Genomic DNA, 23,754 nt, shown 5'->3' with positions numbered 1-23,754 from the left:
TGCATCTCAGAAAACTAAGTTACCAGACTGATTTCTTCTTGTACTGCAGATTGAAAAAGATGAAGAAACTTAAATATTTAAAATCTCGCTCTACTCAAAAGTGTGTTTTTCTTCTTGTTGCTACAGTTAAATGTTTGAGTTTCACTGTGCAGAATGATGCATGTGCAGAATGATGCATGTGCAGAATGATGCATGTGAAGAATGATGCATGTGTAGAATGATGCATGTGTAGAATGATGCATGTGCAGAATGATGCATGTGTAGAATGATGCATGTGTAGAATGATGCATGTGCAGAATGATGCATGTGCAGAATGATGCATGTGTAGAATGATGCATGTGCAGAATGATGCATGTGTAGAATGATGCATGTGTAGAATGATGCATGTGCAGAATGATGCATGTGCAGAATGATGCATGTGCAGAATGATGCATGTGCAGAATGATGCATGTGCAGAGTGATGCATGTGCAGAATGATGCATGTGCAGAGTTTAAGCAATAAAACTAAAGACATCTACAAGTCACGCTGTTACAGCAAGGCTTGCAAGATCATCAGTGACAACACTCACCTCTCCCATAATGTCTTCACATTACTACCCTCTGGAAGTGCTGCACCACAAGACTGAGGAACAGTTGTTACCCCTCAGCTGTTCACGAACTGAACTCTCGGCCCCCTAACCCACTGCCCCCCCCACCTCCACCCAATTAGCCTCATGACAGGTCACTGTGCAATCACTAAATGCACTTTATACACCATCTATGCACTTTAAATGAGGAGTTTTTATGTCTGTATGTGTGTGCATGGGTATGAGGTGTATGTATCTATATGTGTATATATTTGTATTTTTATCTACTCCTTTTTATTTAAGTATGAGATGTGTGTGTGAGTGATGACCAAGGATGGAGCTTTTTTAAATTTCGTTGTATTGACGTCAATGAAATGACAATAAAGACAATTCAATTCAATTCAATAAATAATATAATCACCTTCATGCTTTCATACAAGCGTTCTGCAAAGTAGGCCGGCACGCTTTTCACACATTTCACTGCAAGAGGAACAAACTTTCTTTAAGAGTTAAAACAAGCATTTATGCAAAGATAAGACAAAGATAGAATATGTTAGCAAATATATAGGTTTTGCTTCTTATCCTTCGTGTCGTCTTCCCGGGTCAAATTGACCCCGTCTGTTTTGACTGTTCCTTCATTCCTCCCTTCCTTCCTTCCGTCTGTCCTTCCTCCCTCCATCCTTCTCTCTTTCTTTCCTTCCTCTCTCTTTCCTCCTTCCTTCTTTCCTTCCTCCATCCCCCTTTCTTCCTTCCTCCCTCCCTCCCTCCTTCTTTCTTTCCTTCCCTCCTTTTTTCTTTCCTTTCCTTCCTCCCTTCCTTCTTTCTCTCCTCCCCATTACCTTCCTCCCTTCATTCTTTCCCTTCCTCCCTTCCTTATTTCCTCCGTACTTCCTTCCTCCTTTCCTTTCCTCCCTCCCTTTCTTCTTTCCTCCCTCCTTCCATCTCTTTCTTTCCTCCCCATTACCTTCCTCCCTTCGTTCTTTCCTCTGTCCTTCTTTCCTTCCTTTCTCCCTTCCTCTTTTCTTTTCTCCCTGCCTCCCTCCTTCTTTCCTCCCTCACTCCTACCTTCCTTATTTCCTCCATCCTTCCTCCCTTCCTTCCTTCTTTCCTTCCTTGACTCGAGGACAACAGGAGGGTTAATACTTGATAGCAAACATATCTAAATGAGTAGTATTTTGCAGTTTATATGTGATATCAATTAAACACGTTAACTTACCGACAGCCACCAGCAGCTCCTCCAGCTCTCCGGACATTTCTCCTTCGATGCTTTGTTGGAGACTCTTTCCGCTGATGTTCTTGTATTCAACGAGAGCTGCAAAGAAAAACAGCAAAGAGATTAAAAAAAACGACTCTTTTTCTAGAGACTAGAATATAAACACAATAGTTCATTTTCTCTACTTTGTCTCAGTTGAGGAATGCTTCTGTGACAGAGGATGTCGATGAACTTGGATTCGTCGGTTCCCCACTTCTTCTCTCCGGCATCATAAAGAGTCTGAGGACAAAAAAAAGGGAAATATATCATTTAGACAATTTAACTATATTTTAATCTGAGTTTAACCCTCCTGTTGTCTTCGAGTCAAATAAGGAAGGGAGGAAGAAGGAAGGAAGGATGGAAGGGAGAAAGGAGGGAGGAAGAAAGGAAGGAAGGGAGAAAGGAGGGAGGAAAGGAACGAAGGAAGGGGGGAAGGAAAGGAAAGGAAGGAAGGAAGGATGGAAGGGAGGAAGAAGGAAGGAAAGTAGGGAGGGAGGAAGGAAAGAGGGAAGGAAGGAAGGAGGGAAGGAAGGAAGGGAGGAAAGGAAAGAAGGAAGGAGGGAGGGAGAAAGGAAAAGAGGGACGAAGGAAGGAAAGAAGGACAGAGGAAAGAAGGAAGGGAGGAAGGTAGGGTGGAGGAAAGAAAGAGAGAAGGAGGGAGGGAGGAAAGAAGGACAGAGGAAAGAAGGAAGGGAGGAAGGTAGGGTGGAGGAAAGAAAGAGAGAAGGAGGGAGGCAGGAAAGAAGGACAGAAGGAAGGAAGAAAGGGGGATGGAGGAAGGAAAGAAGGAAGGGAGGAAAGAGATGAAGGAAAGAAAGAGGGGAGGAGGGAGGGAGGAAGGACAGATGGAAGGAAGGAAGGGAGGACGACACGAATGTTAATTAAGTTAAACATGCATGTAATGGTACCTTGGCATCTTCTTTTGCCTTATCTGAATCCACTGTGGTGCTCTCGTCTCTTTTGCCCTGAAAACAAAAAAGAAAACTTTAATCTTAATCATGTTTTACTCTTAATTAAGAAAGAAGACATCACCAAAATCAACCAAATCTTTTTTTCTTCTGTCCCTCTGACTCTTTAAAATATTCACAAACGTATGTTGTGAAGTTCCCAAAGTTTTCTAATATATCACATCCTGTACATCATATGCTGAAATTGAAATATTCACAAATCATTTAATATTGTGTGTATTGAGAAATATTAATATGAAGTGTGATATGAAGATGCAGCCGTTAAAATATATCTTTGGTTTATGTGTAAATAAAGCGATGTATTAGACAAGTGGAGTACATGTTATGCATTGTGGATACAGATGTTTATACATTTCTAGGAATTTAAAAGGAAAAGTGGATATTATGAATAACCACATAATACAATTGTTCATTTTAATTAATAAAAATAAGTTATTCTTCATTATTGCACCATAACTGTTATTTAAAGTACATTTTGACTCAAATTAACCCCTTATTTCAACATTCATTTGGTATTTTGCTGCCATTTTTCTGCCCCTTATAGGTATATTATTTAACTTTTCCCCTTTAATATCCCAACCACAAACCTCAGCCAGGAGCAGCAGAGCTTTGGAAAAGTCTCCAGAAACTTCAGTCTTCAGGTCAAAGGTCAACTTCTTCTCTGTTTCTGTGGAGGGAAAACATTTAAGAAGAAATCATCAGTCATTCAGTTTCAATTAAATCACAAAAAATAAGACGGTTGGTTCAATGCTTTTGGATGGACTGACATTAAATTTGATTGATTGATTAACACGTACAATATTTATTCCTTCCTATTCTTTTAAACCTACTTACCTGTATATAGTAACTTAATGTCTGTTTATCTCTGTTAGTTTGCTCTCTGTGTTTTAGTGCATCCACCTTTGCATTTGCATTGATGAATTCCTCATGTGGACGAACATTATTTGCCTATAAAGCCAAAGTTCACCATTTTAAAATTACAATCTTTAACCCCTTACATACTGTTTGGGTCAATTTCATTTTCACATTTGACAGCTGTAAAAACACACTCATGTATTTTATTCTGAAAGTTGATGACTTTTCCTAAAGTGGCCCAAAATGCACAAAAATTAAAGTATTTTAAAATGCTATACCTGTATCTATTGACATGTGTTTCAGTTAAATGAATAGTTAATAGCTTTAATAAGATAGTAGTTATGATGATTTCTTTTTATGATGTAGCAGTGAAGACTGATGGCTCTAATGGTTATACAATAAACCCCACAGCTCCATAAAGTTCTGCTCATTTTCACTTTACATATAAAATAACATTTAACCAACAAAAAGAAACATAAAAATGATTAAAAAGAGACTTAAATTGACTAAAGAAACCTAAAAACTACCAAAAAGAGATGAAAAAATGACTAAAAACAACCTACAGTTAGTTTGAGTAACAGCTGCCATCTAGTTACCATAGTAACGTAGAGATGGAGTGACTAAAGAGATTTAAAACTACCAAAAAGAGACATTTAAATCATTATTGCTATGTTATATTTTCATGTCTGAGGTAAAATAGGACATGATATTGTGTGATAGGAGATGTTTAGTGGTGTAAAAGCTAATAAATACACTCTCTCTGCTCTCTGAAACTTTAATCCTCCTGTCGTCCTCCCGGGTCAAATTGACCCCGTCTCTTTTGACTGTTCCTTCTTTCCTCCCTTCCTTCCTTCCATCTGTCCTTCCTCCCTCCCTCCTTCTCTCTCTCTTTCCTTCCTCTCTTTTTCCTCCCTTCCTTATTTCCTTCCTCCATCCCCCTTTCTTCCTTCCTTCTGTCCTTCCTTCCTCCCTCCCTCCTTCTTCTTTCCTTCCCTCTCTCTCTTTCCTCCCCCTACCCTCTTTCTTTAATTTTTCCTTCGTTCTCCCCCTCCTTCCCTCTTTCTTTGCTCCCTCCTCCTTCCTTCCTTCCTCCTTTCCTTCCACCCTTCCTTTTCTCCTTACTTCCTTCCTCTTTTCCTCCCTCCCTCCTTACTCCTCCCCTTCCTTCCTTCCTTCCTCATTTCCTTCCTCCCTTCTTCCTCTTTTCCTCCCTCCCTCCTTACTCTTTTCCTTCCTTCCTTCCTTCTCTCCTTCTTGGTATAGACACTTTTTATGAGGGGAACATACTGCGAGGGTGTAGAATATGAACAGTATGTAAAGGGTTAATTACAATCTTTACCTGTCAAATAGACTTCAGTGAGAGCTTTGATTTGTTCGTTGGTTCTGGAGGCGAAGATTTCAATCAGGATGCTGTCTGTTGTCCCGCATCCCTGCAACATCACACACACACAATCACTTAACCACATGGAGCTGAGTCTCTCTACACTGCATGATTATTCTCAGTTTAAAAACACATCAAGGTGAACGTGCTTCGTTGTTTAAAATGTACACAAAGCTCACTTTCATGGCTCGCATCACTTCGTGGCAGTCGAACGCTGCAGGAGGGGTGACGAGCGCAACCAGCAGCTCCTTAAAGTCTCCGTTGGTGTCTCCTTTCAGGTCCTCTACTAATGTCTGTAAGGTAAACACAGCCGAGTCACTTTTACAACCCCACACACACACACACACACACACACACACACACACACACACACACACACACACACACACACACACACACACACACACACACACACACACACACACACACACACACACACACACACACACACACACACACACACACACACACACACACACACACACACACACACACACACACACACACACACAGGCATCGGACCCACAGCTGAACACCGACGTATTATCAGAGCAAACACAGAGAGAAGAACAAGGAAATATTTTAAAAGTAAAATCTGTTGGAGCTCAAATCAAAGAAAGCTTTGGTTGAATAAAAAAAAAGTAACTTAAGGTGTCAGGTAGATGAAAGTGATGAATGGTAACTAAGCAACTGTACTACTATGTAGCATAGGAGATATAAAAAGGTACTTCTAATTCAAAAGTTGGGCTCCAGACAGGAGAAATAATACAAAACCAACCCTTTTATTATTTAGGAAAACACAAAAAACAAGAATATATGTATACTTGGGCTGGGCAATACATTGATATTTTATCGATATCGTGTTAGATTCTTAACCTTTGTGTCGTCCTCCCGGGTCAAATTGACCCCGTCTGTTTTGACTGTTCCTTCTTTCCTCCCTCCATTCCTTCCGTCTGTCCTTCCTCCTTTCCTTTGTCCTTATTTCCTTCCTTCCTTCCTTCCTTCCTCCTTTCCTTCCTCCCTCCTACCTTCCTTCCTTCCTTCTGTCCTCCGTCTTACCTTCCTTCTTTCCTTCCTCCTTCCTTTCCTTCCTCCCTCCTTTCCTTCCTTCTTCCTCCCTTCCTCCCTCCTTTCCTTCCTTCCTTCTTCCTCCCCTCCTCCCTTCCTCCCCTCCTCCCTTCCTCCCTCCTTTCCTCCTTCCTTCTGCCTCCCCTCCTCCCTTCTTCCTCCCTCCTTTCCTTCCTCCCTTCCTTCCTTGACTCGAGGACAACAGGAGGGTTAATATTGTGATATAATAAATGTATTTTTTTGCTTTTAAAAGGCAGCATTACAGTAATAATGTAATTTTCTGAGCTTAACAGACTGTTCTATTATCTGCCTTTTATCCACTTAGTCATTATATCCACATTACTGATGATTATTTATGAAGAATCTCATTGCGTAAATATTTTGTGAAAGCGCCGATAGTCATCCCCACAACACTGGTTCTATTCTATTCTACTCGCTGCCATTGTAGGTTCTTCTACATCGGTGCTCTTCAACGCTGCTCCTGGAGAGCTGCTGCACTGCATGTTTTTAGGTATCTCCACCACTCTAACACACCTGATTCTAATTATTAGCTCGTTATCAAGCAGCTGAACCTCTTCAAGGGGCTTCATAAAGAGTTAATTATTACAATCAGGTGTGTTAGAGTGGTGGAGAGACCTAAAACATGAAGGGTAGTAGCTCTGCAGGAGAAAGAGTTGGTAACCACTGGTCTACATGCTTCAAATAGGTATTCTGTTCGCTGCAATCTGCAACGTCACCACTAGATGTCACTAAATCTTACACACTGATCCTTTACGTCTGAAATGTTGCCACCCTGAAACCTTCCTTTGTAGCTAATAGCCAGGTTTAACTATCAGTGACACCTACTGACAAAAAAAGAAGAGGAAAAACCAGCTCATAATGTTTGGTTTGATAACATCGTTTTGTGAAGCAAGCAGGTTTTTACAAATAGTAGCTATGCTCGTCTCCTACCCTGAACCCTGTGATTATTATTATTATTAAAGCCATGATGTAAGCGTAGAGATAACATAAAGCATGAGGTATAAATTATAGACCTTTTTAAGCCAACTTCATTCCAATTTATCACCACGGGTTTTACACATGACGGAAATTAGTCATAGTCAATAAGTCTCATCTAAATTAAAGTATATGTCATTTTTGAGTTAACTTCTGTTGTCCTCCTGGGTCAAAATTGACTTGAGGACAAGAGGAGAGTTAGTTGTGATCTGTAACAGTCTTATGGCGCTTTTCCACTACACAGTTCCAGCACGACTCGCCTCGACTCGGCGCGGTTCCAGGACAGACCTTTTCCATTACAAAAAAGGACCTACTCAACGTGGGCGGGGTCGTCATAGCACGGCTCCGATAAACTGCCGTGACTTCGTTTTATACGCGACACAAAACACATAAACAATGGAGGACATTGAAGCAGTGGTGTACTTGCTGCTGTTTGTGGCTTTCTGTCTCACACAAAGCAAGAAAATTGAGCCGTATGGCTGTAACGCTGCTGCTGGTATTTAAAAATGCCGGGACGGCTCATGACTTTTCCAGCGACAACTCTTCTGACCAATCAGTAGCCGGCAGTCTGTTGACGTCACATTTAGTATCGGCTTGGCTCGCTTGGAACCTCACCAGAGCAGGTACTAAAAAAGTACCAGGTACCAGGTACTTTCCCTAGTGGAAACGCAAAAAAAGGTGAGGCGAGGCGAGTCGAGTCGTGCTGGAACTGTGTAGTGGAAAAGCGCCATTTAAAAGCACAGTCAAATTACGATGTCCTGTTCAATTACTGCTGATAGGGGGCGCCAGATAAGAAACTGTGTTGTTCTGCAGTACATGATCAAACAGCATATTAGGTTAGTTGTTTAATTTGGAAGACTTGTTGGGAAAAGTGTGCTATGTGTCAGTTGTTTTTTGTGTCGGTTGTTTTTTGACACACTGATGATAAATTACACAAAAGGAACCCAAATTTTGGTTATGTTTTATTGTAAAAATTACTTATTCTGTGCAAGTACTTCTAATTAGAGCAGGTTGCCATGTCAACGCAATAAAAGTGGTGTAATGAAGCAGCTCTCTTTCTAAGTGCTTTTAAAAGTCTTCATATTACAATGCAACTCGTCTCAATCATGAAAACAGATTGTAATTAACTCCGGATGACGGCGATATCTTACTCTTCCAGTTGCTTCTTGATAAGCGTCACAGATGAGCTGCCTCTGAGCGCTGCTTCGATGGGTCAGAATGTCAATCAGAGTTTTCTCTGTGGTGCCTGAAAGAAGAACAGAGAGAGAGGGGAAGAAAACTTGATAAACATGAGAAAAAAACAGACGAAATTAAATACTTGTGTTTACGTGTTAGTGTTTGAGAGCAGAAAACTTTAAAATTTAAAGACTGATTAAATCACTTAAATCAAAAGCATTAGAAAATCATACTTCACTCAGCTTGTATCAGCCCAAGTTTTAGTTTTGTGTTTTAACAAAAGTGCCCTGGCTATATTAAAATGTACAGTAATTATTATTTTAAATACACCTAGCACATTGTAATATGCTAATAAGTGTGCTAAATTAGCATTAGCACACAGTATAGCATGTAAATCTCCGTTTTAGTTTTGTGTTTTTACTTAGATTGTTATGAAAAATGTCTTTGAGTATCTACAAAAGAGCCCTGTATTAAATATTTTGTATATTTGTTATTATTAGTATTACATCTAGAATAGTCTAATATGTTAGCTTAATAGGCTAGGTGTGCTGAATTAGCATTATTACACAATACAGCATACAATTCTGCATTTTAGTTGTGTGTTTGTACTTATTTTGCTTGTGATATAAGTGTTTGAGTATCTACAAAAGTGCCCTATATTAAAACGTAGAAATTATTGATTAACCTTATAGTCCTGCGTCTAGTTTAATTATGCTAGTAACATATTGCTAAAATGTGCAAACTTAGCATTAATGCACAACCCAGCACTTGAATCTGTATTTTTACTCTGCAAGCTTATCATGTGCACCTTTGAGTATCGATAAAAGTGTCGTTATTCATAATAAAATTAATAATTATTATTCTTAATATTACAAATAGCATTTTAGCATCCTAACTTTAACATGTTAGCACTTTAGTTTAATCTCAAAATACAGGCAACTGGCTGTAATTGGGTCATTAGTTTTATTTTTGATATATCCTGTCATTGTGTAGTATATTTATTATTATTATTATTATTATTATTATTATTATTATGTACCGATTCCTTCAATGGCCTTCCTCAGAGACACAGCGTCCTCTTTAGCATCAAAGGTTGCCGTAGGTTTGACGGTTCCTCTCTCTCCATTCTGGAAAAGGACGCACAAAACAAAAAACAAAACATTCATACTTTGACAGTTTCTATTTCTTTTTCCTCTACTGTGTAATGCGTGAGTAAAGTAGCATTGAAGTGTCAGATGTCGTTGAGTTTGGACCTACCTGTACTGAGAAGGATGACGGAGAATTCACCAGACTGTCCAGGTCGTCCTGCAGAATGAAAAGTTTAATAAATAACTTGTTTTTTTAATGTGTGATTGGTTAAAACTTTATCACAGAATTAAAATAAACACATAATTTGACTTTACCCATAAAGATGCCATGATGACTGCAGGTATACTCTGAGGTAGAAATACAAAACATACACATTTATGATTTATGGTTATTTTGTGATTTATGGTGACAAGCAGCTTAATGTCATCAATTTCTCATTTATAGCGACTGTGATACTCAACAGCATTTATCAGACATGTGACATGTGTTTGTTTTAGTCACAAGTTTGACTCAATCCTGAGATTAAAGTCACACTTCTGGCACTCAATTCAATCACCTATACATTTTCATATTTTGCATCTTTACACCTGTAAAACTGTGCTAAAGGAACATTTTTAAGGATTTTGGGAGAGCGATAATAAACATACTAAAGCACAAATATTGGAGTTATATAAATATATTTTCTTATTTAACTTGACCACCTTTCCTTTAATCCTCCTCTGTCCAGTAATATGTTTTTTAAAAGTGACCTCATCGCACCTCTTCCTGTTTGCTTAAGTGATGAATTGCTCTGCTGAACCTTTTCAGACTTATTAACTACACCCAGCTCGGAGTTTATTATTTTAAAAACAGAAAACTCTCTTTCAATAATACATTATCACAAACAACCTGATGTCTTAGAGATAGTAGAAATATTAGAGATAGTAGAGAAGATTTAAAAAAGGAAATCTTGCAGCAGGAACAGGATTCACAATAAACTCCTTGTTGGAAAACTGCACAACAACATACAATAAATATATCATTAAAGTTCACATTGAGTAACATAGATTCACTGTGAGACTTTTGATGTGTGATTTAAATGACTGGAGTTACTTTGTTTCCTCCCTAATAATCAACTCATGAGATAATTACTTTGATCCTCACATCATCATCATTATCATCATTATCAGCTGCTGTCGCCTAAAACTGTAATCTCTCACGCTCAAAAGCACAAATCTTAAAAGTCAAATGAACTTTAACTTGAACAACTGAAAGACAAAAAGTTAAATCAGCCACAGAAAATCTTACCTGGATTTGTGTGTGAGCCGGAAACGCGTTTGTGCCACACCTGCAGGCCACGAGCTGTGGAAACCTGAAATGTAGCTGAGCGTCAGGTGAGTCACGCCCACGGTGCTGCATTCAGGGACGCCTCGTACACTTCAAAACTCTACCTATGTTTTTCCATTTTACAAGTAACAAAATCAAAGAAGCACATTTTAAATTTATTCACAAAATCTATCTCACTCTAATAAAAATGTATAAAATATCAACATCAATTGCTAGCATAGACTGTATATAAAATGGACGTAACATCCGTGACGTCACCCATTGGTTTGTGGACTGCTGCTTGGAAGCTAATAGTTTCGGATCCGGGCAGCGCCATCTTGAAAATTTCCGGTGCATGCCGGGTAAAATAAAAACACGGATTCTACTTATATGGGCATCAGGAGGGGCATGAGGCGCCCTCCTGAACCTGTGAACCAATCAACCTGTCAATCACGACGTAGCCACGCCCTTACTTCCGCGTTGGCATCATTTCAGAGGACCGGTGTCGTGCCAAAAAGTGATCGTCTGCCAGAATCTGATTTGTGGCCGCGGGAGCGCGCACAGCAGCCCGTTGAGCGGTAGCGCTATAAAACGTCTAGTTTTCTTTTGATTAAACGGTCATAATATGCATATACAAACAATTATCACACATTATCACAACTGTGGCCAAAAGAAGTGTAGTTTGTAGCGAAATAAGGCATGGCAATTACGTGATAGACATGTCTCTACAGTATGTTTGATTTATGGGTGTGTTTTCAATAAAGAAATGATCACTTTTGCAATGATCCTCGTGACTCTGCATTGTTTTTTATCTGATCTGGGCCCTACGTAGTATTTGCTTCCCATGTTTGGATGTGTTTTGTATATCTAATATTATTGTTTATGCCTACTATTAAAATAACAAACAGTTTTCACCTGCCAAAAATTGATTGGAGGCCAAATGCATTTACTGAATGGTTATTTCTGCCTAAATATGACTTGATCTCATTCATACGCTTCATAATATAAACACTAGAGCTCACAGGACAGTTTGGAACTCTTTTAAAGGACCATTACAACACAAAATAAGGCATTTTCACCTGACAAAAATAGATACCTGCCCTTAATTTGATTCTGAAAGAGCTTTTCTGCCTCAAAATGACTTCATATCACTCAACAGAGTTATATTTAGAAGATAATACCATAAACAGTACCCTTTACCTCTTGAAAACTGAGTGAAGTGCCAGTGCAACACATAAAATGCAGATTTTCACTTGCCAAAAATTGATTCCAGCTCTTAATTTGATACTGAAAGGGTTTTTCTGCCTCAAAATGACTTCATATTACTGTGGTAAGTGATATGAAGTCATTTTGAGGCAGAAAAACTCTTTCAGAATCAAATTAAGGGCAGGTATCAATTTTTGTCAGGTGGAAAAGCCCATTTTGTGTTGTAATGGTCCTTTAAAAGAGTTCCAAACTGTCCTGTGAGCTCTAGTGTTTATATTATGAAGCGTATGAATGAGATCAAGTCATATTTAGGCAGAAATAACCATTCAGTAAATGCATTTGGCCTCCAATCAATTTTTGGCAGGTGAAAACTGTTTGTTATTTTAATAGTAGGCATAAACAATAATATTAGATATACAAAACACATCCAAACATGGGAAGCAAATACTACGTAGGGCCCAGATCAGATAAAAAACAATGCAGAGTCACGAGGATCATTGCAAAAGTGATCATTTCTTTATTGAAAACACACCCATAAATCAAACATACTGTAGAGACATGTCTATCACGTAATTGCCATGCCTTATTTCGCTACAAACTACACTTCTTTTGGCCACAGTTGTGATAATGTGTGATAATTGTTTGTATATGCATATTATGACCGTTTAATCAAAAGAAAACTAGACGTTTTATAGCGCTACCGCTCAACGGGCTGCTGTGCGCGCTCCCGCGGCCACAAATCAGATTCTGGCAGACGATCACTTTTTGGCACGACACCGGGACTCCCCGCCTGATAGCTAGACAGAGATATGTTCTGACATACTGATATCTTTTAGCATTTTGTGAACAGATGCAAAAGCTCATCGGTCACAATGCAAGCGTCAGGCACCCCACGTCTTGCATTCTGTCACTTTCCTTCAATTTAAGATATTCTCTTAACTATATTATATAGTAATTAGTAGTTTTATTCTCTGAACTACAGTCATCTGCAACTTCATTAGGAACACCTGTCCAATATAATTCAATCCAATACAACAGCTCTGCTATGAATGCTGCCCTTTTTTTTTTTTTTTTTTTAGAAGTTTATACATTTTCAGCCAAAAAAGTGATAATTCTACTTTGTTTATTACTGAGGTCATACTACGTGGTGGTGGTGTACTTGGGTGCCAAAACTCGTTAAAACACGCTAACCGGCGTCCGTTAAAACACGCTAACCGGCGTTTACAAGCTATACCTTTTGAGATGTTTTGCCTCCAGCTAAGCCCCGCCCCCAAATATACGTCACACTGTTTACAAGCTGCGAAGGGGTCTGTACTGGCCGGTTAGCCTGAAACTTGTTACTATAGTAACGTCAGTTGACATCACATGGCGCTGTTTGCTTTAGTTTTTCGGGCTCCGCTGCTTTTTTCTGAGCCGGTTCCCCTGTCTGGTCCAAAATGCCAGGGCCGATTTCTTGTCCCAGTCCGCCCCTTCTTTACACCACAAACTGGGTGTGATTTTAAGCACCGAGTGGCTCCTCTGAATCTAATCGAGGATCTTCGCTGCACGCTGCTGCGTCAGGCAGGAAAACAAACCAGCTGCTTCCTGCTCCTCCTCCTCCTCCTCTTCCTCAGTCAGCTGTCACACCGTTGTTTGCAAACAGCTCTGCGTCCGCCGGGTCCATGCACTCCTCTCCTGCGTCCTCTGCGCGCCTCTAGCTCCTCCAACCAACCATGGGGGAAAACGACGACAGCGAGATCATAGAGCACCATGTCGAGGAGGAGATGGAAAAGAGGGCGAACAGGAGTCACACCGCTTCCTCCTCCTTCCTGGAGAGTGTTACTCCGTCCGACAGGGAGGGCCACAGCGGCACCCAGTCCTCCCACAGACTGCTGGCCTACAGCGATGCGCTCATCTCCATCATAGCCACCGTCATGGTGAGACACTGAGCTCTATGTCTTCATACTGGCACCATGTAAACACAGCTCTGGTTTAGGGGGCTGAAGGGTGGGGGGTTAGTTAGGGCTGCAGGGTGGGGGCTGTGGTGGTTAATGGGCTGCAGGGTAGGGTGTTAGTTTGGGCTGCAGGGTGGGGGGTGTGGTTAATGGGCTGTAGGGTGGAGGTGTGGTTTGGGCTGCAGGGCGGTGGGGGGGGGGGTAGTTAAGGCTGCAGGGTGGGGGGGTGTAGTTTGGGCTGCAGGGTGGGGGGGTGTAGTTTGGACTGCAGGGTAGGGGGTGTTAGTTTGTTCTGCAGGGTGGGGGGTGTATTTGGGCTGCAGGAGCAATCACTCAGGTGACTGTCAGGTGTGTCAGGTGAGGTCATGGAAACACCTCCCATATATACATACTGTATGCAGAGCTGCATCATAGTTAATCACCATTGTTATTATTCCCAGAGTTAAGCTGTTATTATTATTCCTATAAATCAACAAATAGGCCTATTTTACAGTGTCATTGAAAGCAAAGAAAGGCTTCAATAAGATAGATAGATAGATAGATAGATAGATAGATAGATAGATAGATAGATAGATAGATAGATAGATAGATAGATAGATAGATAGGTAGGAAGAGACTTTATTGATTCGTTTGGTTTACAGCAGCTACATCCACTCTTAAGGCAGCCACACATCATTTCATTTCATTTTCATTTTTATTTGAACAGGGACAATGCACAATAACACATTAACCCTGTATAAAACGAGGAGAGAAGCATTGCACCGGGTTTTAGCAAGTTGCTATTTTCCACCTGTATTCCCTGCAGGCAGGTTGATGGAACACATAGAATCACATAGAAACACATCTCTAACTATCCAATGGAGAAAAAAAACGTATCACTAAAAATACTTAAAAGTTTGTACTAAAAAAACAAATATATGTAATAAATAATAATAACATACTGCCAGTTAAAGTGCACTGCACTATCGGAAAAAAATAAGATATACAAAAAGTGTCTGATGTGTTTTTACACTAATTAAAATTATAATTGACACTTTACAATCCTTAAAATGGCATCTCATCCTCCTCCCTTATTAAAAAAAAAATCCTTAATAAACAAATCTCAGTGGGCATTTTATTAGGAACACCTGTGCAGTCTAATGCTATAAATTCTACATTTATGAAGCTCATATATTTTCCATTTTTGACAACATGTTGGAAAAGTGATTATTCTACTTTGTGTTCATTATTGAGGTTGTAAACTTCGGTAGTGCTGGTGTAACTGGAGTGCATTGTATTGAATTGTGTTCCTATTATTTTGTCCACTCCATTAACATACATGAGAGGTAACACTGTTTAATCTAATGCACTCCAGCACAACAACAACACCACCACACACTACAACCTTAATAATAAACATAAAGTTGACTTATCTCCTTTCTGAACATGTTAATAAATACTGGAAATGTATAATCTTCTTAAAATTTGAATTAAAAAGCAGAGCTGTTGTTGCTGTTGTATTAAATTGCATCAGACTGCTCAGTTGTTCCCTAATGAAGTGGCTGATAAGAGTGTATTTCATTTCAGAGGTTTAACTGTTTCCTACTTCTCTGTAAAGTCCCTTCTGGAGCCGTCAAGTTTTCCACATTACACTCGTGTAAGTTGAATATTGGACCACGATTGGCTTCTAAACTGTAGCTGTAATGTCACATATCACACTTATAGATCCACCCCTTAAAAAAATCTTTCACATTTTCAGTGAGCTCAGAGAAAATTCCAACTTTCATGATGAAAGCAGATGAACGTGAAAACAAACTCTGCATGTAAATCACAAGAGTGACATTAGAGAATCATAAATTATTGCTTTCCTCCGTCTCAAAACAATCTATTAATGATCAAAATAGTTGCTGATTAAGTTTCTGGTAATGCACTGATGGATTAATTGACTAAATGTTGCAGCTCAGATCAAAAACAAGCAATGAAAAGTCCATTTTTTCAGTGTTTGTGCACTGGAGGCTTCAAGTTTACACATCACATTTACATATATAAACATTTGGCCCGAGGGCGTTAGTCATGATGATAAATTGGTCCTGGACCATTAAGATCTTTGTATGTGAGGAGAAAGGAACCTCAAACTTACAGGAAGCAGAGCTGCTAAAACCCAACTAATGAGTTTTGATGAGCTGATGTCTCTTTAATGTTTTTTTTACGAGAGGACAGTAATAAGTGCATTACGGTAATCTGCTTTCTCCACCAAAAACACAGTAAACAAACCATCATTTCCTCTGCAGACTGAAGCACTTCGTTGTGTTTTCTTTACTTGCCTGAATGATGCAGCAGCTGCTCGTTCACAGTTGGTGCAGAATGCAGCATAAAAGGCCTCCGACTATCACCAGATGCTGCGGACTGTCTCTGCAGTCCTGCTGAAGCACCACCAGCCTCCTAAATGCTTTCAGATTCAATTTATGAATCATGTTATTTTATGTGAAATCCCTGCGTGTGTGTGTGTGTGTGTGTGTGTGTGTGTGTGTGTGTGTGTGTGTGTGTGTGTGTGTGTGTGAGTGATCTAGATCTGTTTTATGTTTCAGATCTTTTAGTTTTAACTCTTTTAATTCTGTAGCCAAACACTTTTCCTCACATAACTTTTCTACACAAGTGGATTTTTAATTTTTTTCCTTTTTAATATTAACTTTTATTCCTCTCTGTTTGGCCACTGCCTGAAAATATTTTATGGTTTTATATTATCAGTGAACCTGTGAAGCATCTTCTAACTCTACTTTCTGTACAATTACCTTCATTTACAGATATTGCCTGTCGCTCATACGAAGGTGGAAGATAATGAGGTAATTTAATGTTGCTTTGGCTTTGCACAGATTTTTTTAAATAAGAAAAACTGCATAAAATCACCTCTACTGTACTTCCCTTTAAAATCCTCTTTTCTCTGCATCACAGGAACTCAGACAAAGTGTTCAAGTCCTGCTGACGACAAAGATCGCTGTTTACTTAATGACATTTCTAATTGTGACTGTGGCGTGGGCGGCTCATATCAGGTGAATATTATTATATTATTATTATCATCATACTGACTGTTACTACGACAACAACACTTCTCAGGTTTATTATTCATCATTTATAATGTGTGCTTGTTTTCACAGGTTATTTCAAGTGATTGTAAGAATTGATGACTGCCTCGCTCTGCTCAACCTCGTAAGTATTAAAGAGGAATGAATAAAGTATCTCAGATATTTGGTTCAAGCAGAGACAGATTGATTTGATTTGATATGATTTGGATTTTAAAAATGGGCTTACAAGACACCACGAAAAGAAAAGCAAAAAGGCACAAACCAGATATGAATTACAGATGATGCTAAACAAATAACAAATAAACCATCCTGATGTTTTTTTCCAAGCTTTAGAGACAAAAGTAGCCGACTTATAAACATTAAAATTAAACAGTTCTGTCCATTCTGTCATCATCAGAGCACCAAAACATTGCACAAGAATATATTTTACTTTTTTTTAACAGCAGATTTTATATTATTCATTATTACTTAACTTGTTGCACTAGTAATGTCTCTTAACTTGTATATTTTGATTGTTATGCACCACAACACTGAGGTGAATTAACATGTAGTCGTCAATAAACCTGATTCTGATCAGCTATGTGCAAGTCAGATTACAGATGATAACGAAAGCCTGATTTCTGAAGCCAGCTGATACTGTAAAATACACTGAGACTTGAAATCAGGACTTCTACATACAGGATGTGCCACATAAATCAGAGCCTGTGTGTTGATATGAAGGCGGATCCATGAGTATTATATAGAAAGTCGATTTACTGAAAGAATAAAGTCACAATTGTCTTTATAAGCGTGCAGTAAAAAGTACAAATAACACAAAAGCAGAATGCAAAAGATTCAGAACAGAACAGAGACCGATACTAAAGTACAGTATTTACAGTATGTATTATGTGTTAATGTAGCCTGTCAGACTGCTCAGAGAAAAAATGAAGACTTCTGTTTAGTTATTTTGCTCCTAAATGAAACTATATTTTCTCTGGTGAACGTTTCCTCCTTTCTAACGTGAACTTCTGCTTTCGCTCTTCTATTTCAGGCCTGCATGATGCTGATAACCTTTCTACCATACACAGTCAGTACCAGTCACTGCCGCTGCTAGATGGCATCTTAATCAGTCACACTGTTTGCACAAATCAAAGTTTAATCGACTGATATCATTAAAACTCTCTAACACACCCACACACCTTTTTTCTTTTCTTTGCAGTTCTCTCTGATGGCGACGTTCCCTGAACACGTCCTCGGGATTTTACTGTTTTGTGGTTGTGTGATGGTGATGGGAGTCATTCAGGTTTGGCTTTAAATGCACCTTAAAAATGATCCAAACCGAAACTTCTTACCCTCTTCATCCCACCAGGTTAATAATCCTTTACGTCTCTTCTTGTTTCTGTAGTCGCTGATCGTGCTGTACGCCTTCAGTCGTCCCTTCCTACTAAACGAGCAGATCCAGATCTCAGAGAATCAGGCGTTCTACAAACAACACATACTCAAAGTCATCATGAGGGTTCCTATCATGTGTTTATTTGCCAGCATCTTCTCCTTCATCTTCTTCCAGCTGGTAGGTTTTTCTTCAGTCTAATGGTGCTACATGTGACATTTGACCATCAGTAGATCATTTGAAGACTATAAATCCATCTCTTTTTTGCACATTTTTGAAGGTTGTGTTCCTTTTTTGGCAATAAGTTGTTATAAAATAATGAAAACACTAGATTTATTTGAATTTCAAAATGTCAAAACTAGTAAAGAAATATGATATAAATATCTTGTTTTTGCCCAAGCAACAGATTAAATCCAAAATATATAGAATTTACAATATTCAACATAGAAAAGCAGCAAATGCTCATATTTTAGAAGCTACAATCGGAGAATTTAATTAGTGTATAATCACCTGAAAATAAGAATTGTTGTGTTTTTGTGAAGAATGAGACCTTTATATCTGCAGAGGGAGCAGGTCCGCTTCCACAGAGCCCACCATGTTTCTACAGTAGCCCAGAATTGACAAACTACATATTAGCACTAAAGAGGGACTTTCATGTATTTTGCAAGTTTCCTGGTCTCCTGCATGCTTGGAGGGGCAGGGGTATACAGTTGGTTGCAATGTGCAATCTCACCATTAGATGCCACTAAATCCTACACACTGCTCCTTTACAACTACATTTAACCCTTACATATTATTCAGGGTCTAATTTGACCCATGTTTTGCCTTTTGAGATTAAAAAAACACCTTAAAAACTTTCCTTTAAGCCTAGAAATGTCATGACTTATCTGCATGTGACCCAGAATTAACAAATATTAAAATATTTCCACTTTCTAAAAATGTTTTTGTGCAGCTGATACATATTTTTGTTGCCTGTTTTATTCAAAACTACAGTTTATTGATCATTCATTGAAATCATTATGTTCTCCAGTGATATATAACGTTGGAACATTTTATAGAGTGATTGTAAATACGTTTTTCTCCGTCAACTAAAAGTGTAAAAACTTAATAAACTCTCTCTGCTTTCTGAAAGCTTCATTAAGAATTAATCACACATTTTTTAATGACTGATGAGGTGACTGATGAATGATTTGAGGTTCCAAAATTATGTATAGAGACCAATTATGAGGGGATACTGTGAAATGCCCAAATATGAACAGTATGTGAGGGTTAAAGAACACGTTCAGCTTCTCTCAGATCATCAGGCAGATTGTTCCAGCAGCTCAGAAGCTAAATAATATTGTTTATATTATTGCATCTTCATCTTTTTTTTTCTCCAAGTGACATTTTGATTGTTTTTTCAGTCGTACGTGCTGTTAGCCATCGTCATCTTCCTGCCGTACATCTCCCAGGGTTTGAAGTGGTGTCGTAACAAAGCCATCGGTAAGCAGCAGCTCTTCTGGCATTTTATACGGAATTTCATACTTCGTACCTTTGCATCACCCTTTAAAAACAACTCTATGAACCCAACCCTCTCATCCCCTTCAGGTCAGGTGGAAGAGACTCCAGACTCCATGTTGTTCTACACGTACCTGCCCAACGAACCCCTCACTAAAGAGCGAGTGGAGGCTTTCAGTGACGGAGTTTATGCCATCGTAGCAACGCTTCTCATCCTGGACATATGGTTTGTTGCTCTCTGTCTAGTTTATTAGTATCTACTTAGATGGATAGATGCAGGGATGAAAACATGTGACAGAATAATGACTAAACATGAAATAAAAATGTCCTGCCCTGTGAAGATTTATTGATTTTAAAGGGAGATCTGCTGCATCTTTATGTTACATATGCAGCAGGGATTGTATTTAATAATAATAACAATAATCTTTATATATAGAACCCTTTCTAAAATCCACATTATAAAGAGCATCACAAGGGCAGTAATGTAAAATCATGAAAATATAAAAACAAACCTGACAAAATTATTAGTATATGTATAAAGTGAGCTGATCTATCTTTCTTATAATGTTTTAGTGATTAAAAACAGTGAATGTATCCAAAGTCACTCCATAATTAGTGCACTAAATTAACTTATATGTGCCATTTTATTTGAGTTTCCAGATTAAAGTGTAATTTTTCCTTTACTATAATGTTTAATACTCTAAAAACTTGCATGCTGCTGTCTGGTCTGCAGCCCATCTCAGCAGCTTTTTATCTTAAAAAAAAAAAAATCTATTTCTGTCCATTTTTGGCTCTGGCCTTTGTTTGCACTGTGCAAACGACCTCTTTAGTCCGTTACTTGTGGTCAGAGCATGTACGCTGCTTTTTGCTACATCCTGTAAACTCCTGTTATGGCGCATAGTGACGATGACTCATACGTGTCCAAATCTTAATTTACTAATGGCTATAAAGTAAAAATAGTTTAGTAGATTTAGTGAAGAAGGAAGTGATTAAGCACATTAAATAAGTAGTAGTATATGTTTTTTCAACCTCAGCACTGTCACAATTAGTGCTGAGATGAAGATTTATTTTTGTTGAACTGAAACTTGTCGTCTCTCCTTTACGTGACATCATGCTCGTTTGGAGGTGGAAGTGAAAATCAAGTCTAGATGTATTTGAAGCATGTTTTTTTTTTGGCTCAAAGCTACAGCAACACTTGTAGTATAAAACTTTATTAGTAAACCAACACGTTTAGGCCTGCAGGCTTCATCAGGGTCATAAAACGCATTACAAGCAGTATTTAGAATTTAGGGTATTTAAAAAGCAGGAACATTTTAAAAAGGTAATCATATATATAAAAAATAGCTAATTATGTGCATCCAGACATACATTATATCAGCCAATGGGTTATCTACCAAGATGGGTTGGGTATATGGTCATGTGACTTCTGTTTTATGATGACCCTGATGAAGGCCGCAAGCCGAAACGTATTGGTTGATTAATAAAGTTGGTCTGTATACTACAAGTGTAGCTATAGATCTGACTGTTTTATATAACTTTTACACACATTAGTTTATTGGGGTTTATAACCTGCAAGTTGCTCTTTAAAGCTGTTTTAAAACTATGAAAACAAATAAAAATGATAAGTTGCAACACTGTAATTACTGAATATAATTACAGTTTTATTATAAATATGTCTGAGTAAAGGATAATTATTTATTTTGCAATAATGATAATAAACTTTATGTATAGAGCACTTTTTAAAATGCAAGTTACAAAGTGCTTCTTGAGGCAGCAAAATGTACAAATAAAATAAAATAATTACGTTTAAAAAAAACAAAAAACCCAATTTGAGTAAAAAAACAATTAAATGTAGGATTAAGGTTAAAAAAAAAAAGTATATAAAATACCATATTTACTTTATACCATATTTAAAGGAGATTAAAGCAATTCAGGGAAAATTAAAACTCAAATAAAATCAGAAAAGGCTCTCCGATAAAACCTAAAAAAAACCCAAATCTTAAATAAAAGTGTGTATTAGTGTGAAAAGCATAATAAATTGTCTTAAAAACCTTCTAACCTTCCTCCTCCCGTTGTTCCTACAGCGAGGACAACGTTCCCGATCCGGCGGTTGTCCAGAAGCAGTTCGGCGGCAGCCTGATCGCAGCTCTGCAGTCCTACGGTCCCGAGTACCTCGCCTACTTCGGCTCCTTCGCCACCGTCGGCCTCCTCTGGTTCGTCCACCACTCGCTCTTCCTCCACGTCACCAAGACGACGCGCTTCATGGGCCTGCTGAACACTTTATCTTTGGCGTTTGTCGGAGGTTTGCCGTTAGCCTACCAGCTGACGCACGAATTCCCGCGCAACTCCCGCAACGAACTGGAAGCCATTCAGATTAGCTGCGTCATCATTTTCTTCGCGGGCATATTTCAGCTCACGATTTGGGTCGTCGCTCTGTATAACGAGCAGGAAACCCTGCACCCGTATGTACGATATGGCGGACGCGAGCACGTGTTTATGCTAGCCAAGCTGGCGTTGTACCCCTGCGTAGCTCTGGGGACATTTTTCCTCACGTGCATTTTGAGTAAATTTAGCGCCTCAATTTTCCACCTGATGGAAATCACGGTGCCTTTTGCTTTTCTTGTGTTGAGGCTGTTGGTGCGCGTTGGGCTAGCGTTGCTACGGCTCATTTTCTGCCCCGATAGATCCGAGCCAAAGACTGCGATAGAACAGGAGGAGGAGGAGGCGAGAGTGCCCTTTAACCCTATCGTTACTTAGCTACGAGGGAAATAAGTGCCATGTGAAATTAAGATAATCGTGAGGCTTCGCTACAAACGCTCGGTCTCTCCGAAAGAGTTACTGGTTATGTTCCATTTGACTTCTTCTTCTCCGTCCAGCTCGTAGCTTTTGAATCAAATGGGAAGTAGGTTGCTCTCTTTAAGCCTGGGTTCAAATTCTTCAGAAGTAATCAGTGAACGAAGGATTCGGATGTGAACAAGTTGAAGGTGAAGTTGAGGTTTATAAAGACAGGTAAAAGGACGAGAAGCTATCGACACTTGACAGCCAAAGTTAATTTAATTTTATACTAAATGCTGATTTTGATTAGTATAAGCCATCAGAAATCATCGAGCGGACTTGAATGTAGATTATCTTCAAGCACACAAATGCTTATTATTTAAACTTTAAACCTCTAAATTAGGGGTGTCAAACTCATTTCAGTTCCACATGCAGCCCAATTTCATCTAAAGGGGGCCGAACCAGTAAAACCATTGCATAATAACCTATAATATAATATATAATTGATATAATACATATTATAACTTTACTATAATAAACCATATAGGAGTACCAATGGTAAGAAATATGATAAAATGTGTCCAAACCCACCAAGAAAAAATGTATCCTTCAAATCTGAATCACATTTCAAGTCAATTATTTCAAGTTGGACGTTTATGGGCGGATTAGAAGCCTCGACTGTGAAAATAGGCGAGACAAGAGGTGTATTGTTAATGAAAAATTGGAATTAAACCTACTTTTCTGCAAGTTTTTAATACTTTGCAACGTTATCCAATGGGCCAGATTAGGGCTGGTTCTGTAGTAGTAGTATTAGTACTTGGTCACATATGATTAAAGCTCCTTTGTGTTAGATTTACATCGTTTATACCTTTGCAGATTATTCAGTTTACCCTGAGAACAGGAAGAGCGAGGGTGGGAAAAAGAAAAACAGGTTTTCATAATTGCAGTTTCATTTCTGTGCCAAGTACAGATGTGAAACAGGTCGAAGAGGAAGAAAAAAAAAGAAGTCCGTCCAGATGACATGTTTTTAATTTAGCTCAAGGTGGATTTCATGAGCACGTTCAGACTCATTCATTTACACAAGTTCAACGAGAGAGAGATGATTACTTTTAACCCTCCTGTTGTTTTCTCGTCAATCGTGCAACTTTTTTTCCCCTGGGTCAAAATTGACGTGGTTTGGTTTGACTGTTTATTTAAATTTAAATTTAAGATATAAATTATCACCCAATTCTGTGTTGGACCTTTTTAACCAACT

General features: G+C 38.7%; 2 protein-coding genes across 2 annotated transcripts in view; one reads left to right on the top strand and one right to left on the bottom strand.

Annotated features, from left to right (window-relative positions):
• Positions 1–9,680, bottom strand: part of anxa3a (annexin A3a) — an 11,892-nt gene extending 2,212 nt beyond the window's left edge. Inside the window, exons 1-11 of the mRNA XM_062416813.1 lie at positions 9,666–9,680; positions 9,520–9,567; positions 9,302–9,389; positions 8,238–8,332; positions 5,202–5,315; positions 4,981–5,071; positions 3,374–3,453; positions 2,727–2,783; positions 1,965–2,058; positions 1,783–1,878; positions 988–1,046 (exon numbers count right to left, since the gene is read on the bottom strand). Coding sequence (XP_062272797.1) covers positions 988–1,046; positions 1,783–1,878; positions 1,965–2,058; positions 2,727–2,783; positions 3,374–3,453; positions 4,981–5,071; positions 5,202–5,315; positions 8,238–8,332; positions 9,302–9,389; positions 9,520–9,567; positions 9,666–9,680 — 837 coding nt within the window. The remainder of the gene's footprint in view (positions 1–987; positions 1,047–1,782; positions 1,879–1,964; positions 2,059–2,726; positions 2,784–3,373; positions 3,454–4,980; positions 5,072–5,201; positions 5,316–8,237; positions 8,333–9,301; positions 9,390–9,519; positions 9,568–9,665) is intronic.
• Positions 9,681–13,495: 3,815 nt separating this feature from the next.
• On the top strand, positions 13,496–23,028 carry tmem175 (transmembrane protein 175). Its single transcript, XM_062416793.1, has 10 exons — positions 13,496–13,778; positions 16,580–16,618; positions 16,728–16,825; positions 16,931–16,982; positions 17,889–17,924; positions 18,057–18,140; positions 18,243–18,407; positions 19,631–19,709; positions 19,815–19,950; positions 21,809–23,028. The coding sequence occupies exons 1-10, from the start codon at positions 13,575–13,577 to the stop codon at positions 22,479–22,481; spliced, it is 1,566 nt and encodes a 521-aa protein (XP_062272777.1). The 5' UTR covers positions 13,496–13,574; the 3' UTR covers positions 22,482–23,028.
• The last annotated feature ends 726 nt before the right edge of the window (positions 23,029–23,754 follow it).

The sequence above is a fragment of the Scomber scombrus genome, chromosome 4, assembly GCF_963691925.1.
Source record: "Scomber scombrus chromosome 4, fScoSco1.1, whole genome shotgun sequence".
Classification (NCBI taxonomy): domain Eukaryota; kingdom Metazoa; phylum Chordata; class Actinopteri; order Scombriformes; family Scombridae; genus Scomber; species Scomber scombrus.
Note: the sequence above shows the minus strand (reverse complement) of the source record. Positions and strands in the feature narration are given on the sequence as shown.